We start from the raw sequence: 12762 nt of genomic DNA, 5'->3' as shown, positions 1-12762 counted from the left end.
AACAGGGCCATCTTGAGAATGACAAACGAATACAATGGAGGAGTTGGGAAAAGATGGGTATTCCGAAGTATAAAGGAGGAATGGGGTTTCGTGACCTAAATTGTTTTAATAGGGCTCTCTTGGCAAAATAATTTTCGAGGCTAAAAAATGAACCGAGCTCGTTGACCTCTAGAATTTTAAAGGCAAAATACTATCCGAATTGCTCTATTGTGGAGGCAAAGTTAGGCTCCAAACCCTCTTTTGCATGGAGAAGTATCCAAGGGGTGGGTGATGTTATCAAAGAAGGGATGATTTGGAGAATTGGAAATGGATGTTCGGTGAAGATATGGGGGGAGAAGTGCATTACATCCCCAAGTATGTTTATGATTCCATCATGTCCGAAGTTCCTTAATCCGAATGCCACGGTGGATGCTTTGATTGATGTGGAAACGAGATGGTGGAATAAAAAATTAGTAAAGGATATTTTTTGTAAGGAGGAAGCCACGGAGATAAAAAGAAAAAAAAAAAAAAAAAAATCCCTCTAGCAAGTATAAACCAACCGGATATCCAGATCTGGAGAGGAACGGCGAATGGATGTTTTTCGGTTAAGAGTGCGTATTATATGACGAAAGACATGGAAGCAAGATCCCTTCCGGAAGGTTCATCTCGAAGTGATGGGAGTGAGATATGGAGGGTGGCTCTGTGGTCTATGAATCTCCCAAACGCTACAAAAAACTTTATGTGGCGTGCTTGTCATAACCTTCTCCCCACGAGATATAACTTATTGAAGCGAAAGGTGGTTTCGGATCCAGATTGTCCGATATGCAGACTGGAAGCTGAAACGGTGTATCATGTGTTGTGGGGATGTGCGGCAGCAAAGAATGTTTGGGGGGCAAGTGAAAGAGTTTTTCAAAAGAGCACCTAACAAGGCCAAACATTCTTCCACGTGGCTGAGGGTAAATACACAAGACATGGGCAGGAAGCTTTCACCATTTTTGCTGCAACTGCAAAACAGATATGGTTTCGTAGAAATGATGTGGTTCACGGAGGTATGCTTACTCACCCAAATATTATAGTGCAGAATTCAAGGGTGGCTGTAGATGACTATCAGGATATAAATCGGAACTGTACTAATGTGCATCGAAATGATTTGGGGGAGAAAACTACTTGCTGGGCAGCCCCACAAGCAGGTTGGTTTAAAGCCAATTGGGACGCCAGCTTAGACGTGGGAAAGGAGAGGATGGGTATCGGGATTGTAGTACGTGATCACCAGGGAACCACCATTGCAGCTCGAAGTTTGACGCGAGATGGGGCTCCTGATTCAAGCTCTGCTGAAGCTATGGGAGCGTTTTATGCTGCATGTCTATGTACAAACCTGGGGATACAAAAGATAATACTAGAGGGCGATGCCCAGGTAGTGACTAATGCGATCAGTTCTTTGGAGACTAATATGTCTCATTTTGGTCACATAGTAACAGACACGCAGAGAGTACTACAATCTTTGGGGGAATGAAAATGTAACTCACTACAAGAAAGTTGTTCATTAGGGGCGACTTATTAGGGGCGACTAAAAAGTCGCCCCTAATACTGAACTATTAGGGGCGACTTTGAAAGTCGTCCCTAATAGTTCAGTATTAGCGTCCACCTAATAGCCGACGCTAATAATGGGTCGAAAATTGCACTATTAGCGTCCACTTTATAGTGGACGCTAATAAGTCGACCCTAATACACGCGCGGGAATTATCCGAGGGGCGGGAAAAATTTAAGCGGCAAAAAAAAAACTTTTAGGGTCCATAATAGTCGACCCTAATAATTAACAAATAGCGTCCACTTAAGTGGACGCTATAAGCTGGGAAAAAAAAAAAAACAAAAAAAAATCACAAAAAAAGTTCAATAGGGTCGACTCTAAAAGTCGACCCTAAAGAGTCCGTAGTAAAATAAAAAAAGTTAAAAAAATTAAAATAGATGACTAATAGCGTCCACTCTAAGTGGACGCTGAAGATACATCATTAGGGTCGACTCTAAGAGTCGACCCTAATGTGTATATATTAGGGTCGACTTTTGTCGACCCTAAAGAGTCCGTAGTAAAATAAAAAAAAGTTAAAAAAATTAAAATAAATGACTAATAGCGTCCACTTAGAGTGGACGCTGAAGATACATCATTAGGGTCGACTCTAAAAGTCGACCCTAATGCATATTTATTAGGGTCGACAAAAGTCGACCCTAAAGAGTCCGTAGTAAAATAAAAAAAAGTTAAAAAAATTAAAATAGATGACTAATAGCGTCCACTCTAAGTGGACGCTGAAGATACATCATTAGGGTCGACTCTATGTATTAGGGTCGATAAAAGTCGACCCTAAAGAGTCCGTAGTAAAATAAAAAAAAGTTAAAAAAATTAAAATAAATGACTAATAGCGTCCACTCTAAGTGGACGCTGAAGATACATCATTAGCGTCGACTTTTAGAGTCGACCCTAATGTGTATGTATTAGGGTCGACAAAAGTCGACCCTAAAGAGTCCGTAGTAAAATAAAAAAAAGTTAAAAAAATTAAAATAGATGACTAATAGCGTCCACTCTAAGTGGACGCTGAAGATACATCATTAGGGTCGACTCTAAGAGTCGACCCTAATGTGTATGTATTAGGGTCGATAAAAGTCGACCCTAAAGAGTCCGTAGTAAAATAAAAAAAAGTTAAAAAAATTAAAATAAATGACTAATAGCGTCCACTTAGAGTGGACGCTGAAGATACATCATTAGGGTCGACTCTAAAAGTCGACCCTAATGTATATTTATTAGGGTCGACAAAAGTCGACCCTAAAGAGTCCGTAGTAAAATAAAAAAAATTAAAAAAATTAAAATAGATGACTAATAGCGTCCACTCTAAGTGGACGCTGAAGATACATCATTAGCGTCGACTTTTAGAGTCGACCCTAATGTGTATGTATTAGGGTCGACAAAAGTCGACCCTAAAGAGTCCGTAGTAAAATAAAAAAAAGTTAAAAAAATTAAAATAGATGACTAATAGCGTCCACTCTAAGTGGACGCTGAAGATACATCATTAGGGTCGACTCTTAGAGTCGACCCTAATGCGTATTTATTAGGGTCGACAAAAGTCGACCCTAAAGAGTCCGTAGTAAAATAAAAAAAAGTTAAAAAAATTAAAATAGACGACTAATAGCGTCCACTCTAAGTGGACGCTGAAGATACATCATTAGGGTCGACTCTTATAGTCGACCCTAATGCGTATTTATTAGGGTCGACAAAAGTCGACCCTAAAGAGTCCGTAGTAAAATAAAAAAAAGTTAAAAAAATTAAAATAGATGACTAATAGCGTCCACTCTAAGTGGACGCTGAAGATACATCATTAGGGTCGACTCTAAAAGTCGACGCTAATGCTTATGTATTAGGGTCGACTTTTGTCGACCCTAAAGAGTCCGTAGTAAAATAAAAAAAAATAATCCATCTGTTATTGCGATCGATCGCACACAATGTGCGATCGATCGCAGTAACAGAATGTTGAAATCCAAGATTCGATTACTGCGATCGATCGTAACCATGGTGCGACCGATCGCAACAACAGAAAGTTGGAATCAAACTTTCTGTTACTGCGATCGATCGCACATTGTGTGCGATCGATCGCAGTAACAGAAAGTTGGAATCAAACTTTCTGTTATTGCGATCGGTCGCACACAAGGTGCGATCGATCGCAGTAACAGAAAGTTTGATTCCAACTTTCTGTTATTGCAATCGACCGCACCCATGCAGAAAAGCTCAAATATATATATATATTTTATTGCTGCCCAATAACATCTACTAAAATTGTGTATATATATATCACTGCATTATTTAAAATTTTGAAATAAAGTGACACAATATGCACCGTCGATTCCATCCTCCTAAAGAAAGATTTTAAATTGTATATATTTGCCATTTGGTTAGTTGTTACATATGGACTAATTTGAAGAGTTAATTCTCATTTCATAATTCATATTAAATTTTACAGATCTAATAGTGTATATATATTATATGATGAATATATTGATACCTTATGGAAAGATTTTACACTGTTAAATATAACAAAATAAAATCTAAACCGTAAAATAATTCATCTCAGTTTTAAGTGAAAATATATTGATACCTTGCAATTCAAAAACCATCTATGATGTGCAAATACGGGGTCATTCCCATAAGAAAACACAAAAGCAAGTCAAAAGAAACAAAACTAAAGACAAATAAAAAGATTAACTTAAAACATACTAAACAAAATAAAAAGGGTAAACTATGGGGTGCCTCCCATGAGCGCTAAGTTTAATGTCTTCAGCCAGACGATAGTCCCTGCTTACTGTTGTCTAGAAGATGATGCTCCTGCAGATGGTGGTGGCAACCGGTTGACAATGGACTGCATCAATTCTTCTAAGGCGCCTAGGCGTTTGTCCATTGATTCGTAATTTTTCCGAGCCTCCTTTCTTTGGCCAGCCAACTCTCTCCGAAGGCCCGCTATTTCTTCACTAACTGAGCGGTTTCGTGCTTCACGAAAAATTCTCGGGGCCTCCTCCTCAGCTGCCTCTGAATCAACTATTGGTTCATCTTCGGCCATTGGCTCGGCCTCATACTCTTCCGCAGCAGCTGCTGGTGCTGGAGCTACCTGGGGCATGTGGGAGAGGCTCTTGTTCCATTGGCGAATGCCAAATATGGGAGTAGTAGTGACTGGTTCATCAGCTGCGGTACCCTTGACGCCTTTCTTCCGGAGGATGTAGGAGATTAAGTATGGGAAAGGCAACCCCCATGAATGTGTGGACCCCGCTCCTCCAACGTGCACCCCATTCCAAAATTTGTAAATTTGCCTCCAAATTATGTCGGGAATGGAGTACCAAGCACCTTTATGGAAGGCGTAGAGTGCTTGAAGAAATTGATCCCGCCTCTGACTTTTGTGCCCCAAGGGAAACGCATTACGGTGTAATACGGAGTCCACAAACCAAAGCCGTTGAGGTAGCTTTGATCGGCTGGCGGCATTATGGTGGGCATCGGCATACATCCCTTCGCACATGTCGTCAATAATTTCCGCCACGTAGAAGCTGTCCGGTTGGTCAGCAAGTTGTGCGGCTTCTGGAGGTTGCTCATCATTGCATTGAAGGGCAGCAGCAATGTCGGCCCGTGTTATGTCAATAGCTTTGCCTTGCACTTTCGAAGAGAGGGCAGCTATGTTCCTGCAGTCATGATATAGGTGGACATAAAACTCGATCACCAATTTTCTGTAAGCAGTGGGGGTGACCGGCTTGAAAAGCTTCTTTAGCCCCCGTCGCTTGAACTCGGCGACCGCCCATTGAGTCCCCTCAAGATTTTCAAAGTCTTCGCGAATGGCGAAAGTGGTCTCAAATAGCAGCTCCCGTTCCTCAAAAGTGGGCGGGGGAGAAGTGGCTCGGGTATCAGACCCTCGGGAGGACGAAGCTCGAGTTCTTGGCATGATGAGCGTGATTGGGGACTTTTGTCGAACACCTGGCGTGCACTAGAGATAGGCAAAATTGCAAAACAACACAACTTCGATCAAAACCCCCTGCAAAAACATCCAAACCCAACCACAACAAAGCAATGTGGGTGGATGAACACCCACAATTGCAGAAATATGAGAAAAAAAAAAATCTCGTGAAGGTGCTCGTGGTTGGGGTGTTGATGGGAATGGGGAATGGGGTGTAAAGTACTAGAGGTGGTGAAAACGTACCTGGTATGGTTGCCGGAGAAGACAACCGTGTGGTGGTTGTGTGGTAGAAGTGATTGGCAATGGTGGACGAATTAGTTGTGCCGGAGGTGCGTGGACCAAGCGTTGGAGAGGTGTACGGCGCAGTGGGGAGAAGGAAATTTTTGTGGGGGTGGGGGGAAAGTGACCTAAAATAGGTCACGTGGTGTGCTGTCCGAGTGCGATCGATCGCACACCTATTGCGATCGATCGCACTTGGCCAAGGATCCGCGTGTTTGATTCTGTGATTGCGATCGATCGCACACCTAGTGCGATCGATCGCACTTGGCCAAGGATCCGCGTGTTTGATTCTGTGATTGCGATCGATCGCACCCAATGTGCGATCGATCGCAATCACAGAATCACCATACATACATACATATATATATATATTTATATTTTATGCAATTATTATTTTTTTTAATTTTTATTGCATAATGTACAACAACTTCGATTATGATATGATCAAATGTGAGATCAAACTTGAAACAATTGAAATTGAATGTTTGATTAGACATCCAATTGGTCCAACCTAGTGCATTCGTAAGATCGATCGTGATAACATCAAATAATCGAACAAAATTCAAACAAATTAAATGTTCGATCGAACATTTAATTGAACTCTAAGCATTTTCTATTATATTAGTGCATTACTTAAATTGATCGGGATACAATCAATAAAACTTGACATGATTAAATGATCGATCAAACATCCGGTCGATCCTAATGAATTAGTTCGATTGATCGCGATATGATTAAATGATCGATCAAACATCCGGTCGATCCTAATGAATTAGTTCGATTGATCGCGATATGATTAAATGATCGATCAAACATCCGGTCGATCCTAATGAATTAGTTCGATTGATCGCGATATGATTAAATGATCGATCAAACATCCGGTCGATCCTAATGAATTAGTTCGATTGATCGCGATATGATTAAATGATCGATCAAACATCCGGTCGATCCTAATGAATTAGTTCGATTGATCGCGATATGATTAAATGATCGATCAAACATCCGGTCGATCCTAATGAATTAGTTCGATTGATCGCGATATGATTAAATGATCGATCAAACATCCGGTCGATCCTAATGAATTAGTTCGATTGATCGCGATATGATTAAATGATCGATCAAACATCCGGTCGATCCTAATGAATTAGTTCGATTGATCGCGATATGATTAAATGATCGATCAAACATCCGGTCGATCCTAATGAATTAGTTCGATTGATCGCGATATGATTAAATGATCGATCAAACATCCGGTCGATCCTAATGAATTAGTTCGATTGATCGCGATATGATTAAATGATCGATCAAACATCCGGTCGATCCTAATGAATTAGTTCGATTGATCGCGATATGATTAAATGATCGATCAAACATCCGGTCGATCCTAATGAATTAGTTCGATTGATCGCGATATGATTAAATGATCGATCAAACATCCGGTCGATCCTAATGAATTAGTTCGATTGATTGCGATATGATTAAATGATCGATCAAACATCCGGTCGATCCTAATGAATTAGTTCGATTGATCGCGATATGATTAAATGATCGATCAAACATCCGGTCGATCCTAATGAATTAGTTCGATTGATCGCACAGATATCCTATTAGTGTTATAATTTATTTACTTCATTTTTGATCTATCAAACATCCGATCCGATCGATCCTAATAAACATACAATTAGTGTCATATTTATTTACTTCATTTTTTATTCTTTTTCACTTCTCTCATTCTATAATTCTAGTGCAATTTTTTCTTTTCTTTTTGAATTTCCCTTTATTGACAAATCAGGGCATCTGTCTCCAACACTAATCTAATATTCAACTGTCCACGTATCAGGCCATTTTTTTATTTTTTTTTTAACAAAAATTTAAAAACAATAACAAAATATCTCAATATATAAAATACTAAAACCTTAATTTTATATTATATTACAACCAAAGCAAAAAAATAAAACACACACACACACATTTTAAAAAATATTAAAATTTAGAGCATCTCCAGTAGTATTTTTAAACTAGCTTTTTAGTTAAATTTAGCTATTTTGTTAACTTTTCTTGCTCCAATAGACACTGTAAAATAGAAGATTTTCCTATTACTGCTACAATGAACTTTCAAGAGCATCTTCAGCAGTAAGATGTATTCTACCTAGTCAAACCACAATTCTATATTTTAGCTACTAATTTTTTAATACCAACTCCATATTCTTTATTTTATTAAATATTATTTTTTAATCTTTTTTTTTTTTTTTTTTATTCGGGATTGCTTTTGCATCATCTTATAAATTGCAATAGAATTGATTCACGTAGGATATCCGTGTGTTATTTTTATTAAATGTTTTTTGGAAGAAATAATAAATAATTAATCATTGTAGTTTACCTAAATTACAAATTTCTTCATATCGTATTAAAGTAACCGTACATTTGATTTCACTTTGTTAAAAGAATAGGGGTATTATAAAAATATAACAAAATAAGTAGACTTTTTGATACAATTTGATAGTTTGACAGGCTACTGTAGTTATTTATATTTTTTTCTTTTTTTTTTTTGTAAATAAAATACCCCAAATATTTAGTTGCACAAAAAAGTTTACCAATAGCTTTTTTGTGAACTAAATTTTGCTGAACTAAAAGTGGTATCTGTCTAAAATTTTGCTGAACTAAAAGAATTTCAGAATTGTCTGAAAGTGGCGGGGGTTCTAAAATTTTGGGCACTGTTTATTGTCTGAAGACCTCCCGCGCGCCACTTTTAGTTCCCCACTCTCACGCTAGCTGTCTCTCACTCTCACTCTCACTCTCACGCTGTCTCTCAATCTCACTCTCTCACTCTCTCGAGCTCACTCTCACTCTCTCCCTCCCTCTCTCTCTCTCTCTCTCTCTCTCTCTCACTCACTCCACGCAAGTTTCTCTCTCTCCGGCAGCTGTTTCCGGCGCACCTCTCTCACTGCCAACTCTCACTCCAGTGTTCATCAACTCTCTTGTAGCTCTCTCAGGTATGAGTTTCTCCTAAACCCTTGCAAACCTTAAATGCCTCTCAATCACTCAATAATATCCATGAATTGTGATTTGAAGAAATGGGTAAAGAAAAGGAGCAAGAATGGGTAAAGAAAGTTATCACAATTCTTATAAATTCACACTCTAATAGCTCAAGAATGGGTTAATAATGAATTAGTTTCACAATATTTCTTTACCCATTCTCAAATGAATTAGTTTCACAATATTGCTTCATTTATCATGAAATTGCTTGTAAATGCAAACTCTAATAGCTCAAGAATGGGTAAATAATGAATTAGTTTCACAATATTGCTTTATTTCTCATGAAATTGCTTGTAAATTCAAACTCTAATAGAGGTTCTAGATGGTACGTTTGATTGTCTACTTGTTGCTTTTTACACCATCTTATATTGCTTCATTTCTCATGAACCTCTATATACATTTAATTGGAAGATAGATAGTGGACTATTGGACTTATAGTGGTTGGTTGGTTGATTGTGATAATTTGAACAAATGTTGTGAGATCTTGGATGTTATTTCGTGCTTAAAATTTGAAATTATTGATATTCATTGATGTAAAAAATTATTGATAATTTACTTAAGAAATACAATTTTCATTTCATTTAGGCTAACTTGGTAGTGTTCATCAACCAATAAATCCTTGGTAACAAAGAAACGAAAATTAAGGATCGATGGAAATGTCATATCAACTTGGTGGGATGAGAGTGTAGTTTTAGTATTTCTTAAGTAAATAATATTAATAAACTTTTACAACTCACAAAGATGAAGCAGAAACTTTAAAGCGGCCAACTTATATCAATGTTAGATGACCTTTCATTTAAAAATTGGATGTTAGATGACCTTTCATTTATTGGGCATATATGTTAGATGACCTTTCATTTAGAAAATTAAAAAAAAAATCACTTAAATGAAGCTTTTTTTTTTTGTATAAGCTCCTCTGCTACCTCCATTGCCTTTTAGAAATTAGGTGGGTTCGTTTATCTCAACTTATAGAATGTTGTGACAAATTGATGTTTCATATCACAAGTAGAAAATAAAGAATAAAATAAGTTCATAAAACATACTAAGATTTACATTATTCGTCTTAACAAACTTATATTCATGGACGAAAATAATAAGAAACTTAAAAGAGTTGTATATCCCTACGAGAATTTTGAAGGCAGTCAAAAGAATCACAAAAGGAAAAAAGCAAAGTTACTACTTGGGTATTAGAGGACCCTTTAATCTTTATGTACCATGAGAGAGTCCAATTCCCCCCTTTTCTCATTACACAAACAGTCTTTATGTGGCTTTGATCCTTATACACTAGACATGCCCCAACATCATCTTTTTCTTATCTTTCCCCAATAGAAAGATTCTATCTCTCTCTCTCTCTCTCTAGGGTTTGAATCACAAGCCAAACAGGGAGCCACCATGGTGTGCATGTGAAGTTATCACTAGGGATCTTGGTCACCCCTCCTGTTACCTGAGCAAATTACAAAAAGGGTTTGCTTTTCCTATTTTGAAAGATTTGAGTTTAAGATATTACTTTCCACCCTTTTATATATTGGGGAAATTAAGAAGAATCATGACAAGCGTTCGATTGAGTTTTGGGATGTAGCTAGTGGCTACAATCTCCTATCCAGATTGCAGTCCATAGCTATTGTGAGAGGCCCCTAATACCCAATAAATGAAAGGCAATGGAGGTAGCAGAGGAGCTTAGGGCCAAGGCCAAGCAGGAATTGGATGGCTTTGAGAAGTATGGTGAGAGTGTGGTACCTCTTTACAGCTTTGTGGATTATGCTGCTGGTAGAGGTTTTAGTGTTGGTGGTGCAAGTTAATGGATAGAATTATGGCCAATGATTCTGGTTTAGATGAGGAGTCCAAGAGCTTTGTGGTAGCTCTTGGAGAAACGATACTATCGGAATTGCATAGGAGAGAGAGGCTCAAAAGCGGGATCTACGAAAGCATTCTATTTTAGGCAATTGTTTGCTTGAAGAGGACTCAACAATTCTTAAGAGCACACCATACTCTATGTCCTTAGCTGATGTTGGATTAAGTCCCATGATTTCTTTTTCGTATGAGTATGTTTTTTTTTTTTTTTTCTAAAGTGTTAACTAAACCGGAGGAAATGGAATTGGATCAAATTAATCTTTGCAATTTTTCTCTTCTCAAACACATCTGTTAGATGACCTTTGATTATATATTTATTTTTCTCTTCTCAAACACATCAAATAATTGAACTGGATTTTGATTAATTTTATGAAATTAATCTTTTGTATAAATAAAGGTTATTGCATATATGTTAGATGACCTTTCATTTAGAAATCATGGCCCTAATATGCATTACAACTTCTTCTTCTTCTTGTTTTCTTCCCTAATCAATACGATTAAAATTCAAAAATAAGGTCCTCTATGTCTGGTGTATAAGGTCCTCTATTTGTGTCCACAGAAGCAGGAAGATGTTCTGCAAACGCCTATCTGCGATCGATCGCATCAGGCCTGCGATCGATCGCAGGGTACTTTGTTTCTCAGTTTCAGCTTCTGATCCTGCGATCGATCCTGCGATCGATCGCAGCATCAGTAGGTTCCTCACATTGGGTGTCCGATCCTGCGATCGATCCTGCGATCGATCGCAGCATCAGTAGGTTCCTCACATTGGGTGTCTGGTACTGCGATCGATCCTGCGATCGATCGCAGCATCAGTAGGTTCCTCACATTGGGTGTCTGGTACTGCGATCGATCCTGCGATCGATCGCAGCATCAGTAGGTTCCTCACATTGGGTGTCTGGTACTGCGATCGATCGCAGGATCGATCGCAGCATCAGTAGGTTCCTCACATTGGGTGTCTGGTACTGCGATCGATCATGCGATCGATCGCAGTTTGCTCTGATTCCGATTAGTTAAGTTTAATGGATTAAAGTAAAGTTTAATGGATTAATGGATTAAAGTAAAGTAAAGTTTATTGGAACTTTGCTCATGTAATTGCTAATATTAGGCTTTAAAATTAGGGTTAAATACGAAAGTGGCCCATGTGTTTTTGAGTTTTTAAAAATGGTAAAATTAGTCCTTGTATTTTTTGACACTTTAAAATCAATCTTTCTATGTATTTTCGTTAGTGGGCCATTTGTCACGTGTCAAAAAAATCAATTGGTCAAATCACGTTGTGTTATGTGTACTATCTCCGCATAATCATTTCCCGACAATAATCAAATACTTCCAAATCAATTTTTCATCTTGTCCCTAGCTCCACATGGATGGGTTTCTTTCACACCTAACCCATCCTCGTTGCCCTAGCATTGCCATTCTTCCCATATTTAGTCAATTTAATCTTACAAATCAAATATTATATTTGTGGACTTATGTTGACTCCACATAAATCAATGGTGGACTACATAAGTCTAATGGTTGATCTCTTGAGTGTGTAAGAGAATATAAGCCAAATATCAAAAACTTATTGACCGCTAACATTTCTCTAAAAAATGTAAAACTGTCATTGAGCTAAACTAGTAAATAAATTACAAATAGAAATTTGTTCTAAACTAGTAACCCACTTCTAGAATATTTTGTTAGGTAACATCGCATTGAGCTAGCATCATTTCGTATATATTTGTTCTAAACTAGTAACCCACTTCTAGAATTCTCTCATTACTCATGCTCCTTTTAAACTTTCCCTCTCTTAATATTTGAGAACAGACCTCCCATTTAATTCTATTAATTCAATTCTTAAGAATCTGATCTTCTAATTCCCTTGTGTGCGTACATGTACGTAACGAATAACCTTTAATAGGGACATCAATATGGATAGGAGTTGGATGCGGGAAAGTACGCGATGTTCAGAGCGATTTCAAAAAGGTGTGGAAGAATTCATGGGAATGGCAGTTAAATCAGTTGATTCACGTGATATGACAAAGTGTCCATGCCGTGATTGTGCAAATCGATATTATTCTCATATTAGCGAGGTGAAGGGTCACTTGTATATGAATGGATTTACTCCGACATACACTAGATGGATATTTCACGGGGAAGATCA

At 37.9% G+C, this 12762-nt stretch overlaps 1 protein-coding gene across 1 annotated transcript; it reads left to right on the top strand.

Annotated features, from left to right (window-relative positions):
- The first annotated feature begins 613 nt into the window (after positions 1-613).
- Positions 614-10570, top strand: LOC148586890 (uncharacterized). The gene is made up of 3 exons (XM_088514381.1): positions 614-862; positions 995-1393; positions 10427-10570. Exons 1-3 carry the CDS (start codon positions 614-616, stop codon positions 10568-10570), a joined length of 792 nt encoding a protein of 263 aa, XP_088370507.1.
- Positions 10571-12762: the final 2192 nt, after the last annotated feature.

Source organism: Corylus avellana, chromosome 3 (assembly GCF_965113065.1).
Source record: "Corylus avellana chromosome 3, dhCorAvel1.hap1.2, whole genome shotgun sequence".
NCBI lineage: Eukaryota > Viridiplantae > Streptophyta > Magnoliopsida > Fagales > Betulaceae > Corylus > Corylus avellana.
Note: the sequence above shows the minus strand (reverse complement) of the source record. Positions and strands in the feature narration are given on the sequence as shown.

What these genes read in the sequence shown, in the direction of transcription:
- LOC148586890 (XM_088514381.1), top strand. Translation starts at nt 614, where the DNA reads ATGGAAGCAAGATCCCTTCCGGAAGGTTCATCTCGAAGTGATGGGAGT. An exon ending in GATGTGCGGCAGCAAAGAAT is followed by an intron (nt 863 to 994) that starts GTTTGGGGGGCA and finishes ACTGCAAAACAG; the next exon opens with ATATGGTTTCGTAGAAATGA. An exon ending in TACTAGAGGGCGATGCCCAG is followed by an intron (nt 1,394 to 10,426) that starts GTAGTGACTAAT and finishes AATAAATGAAAG; the next exon opens with GCAATGGAGGTAGCAGAGGA.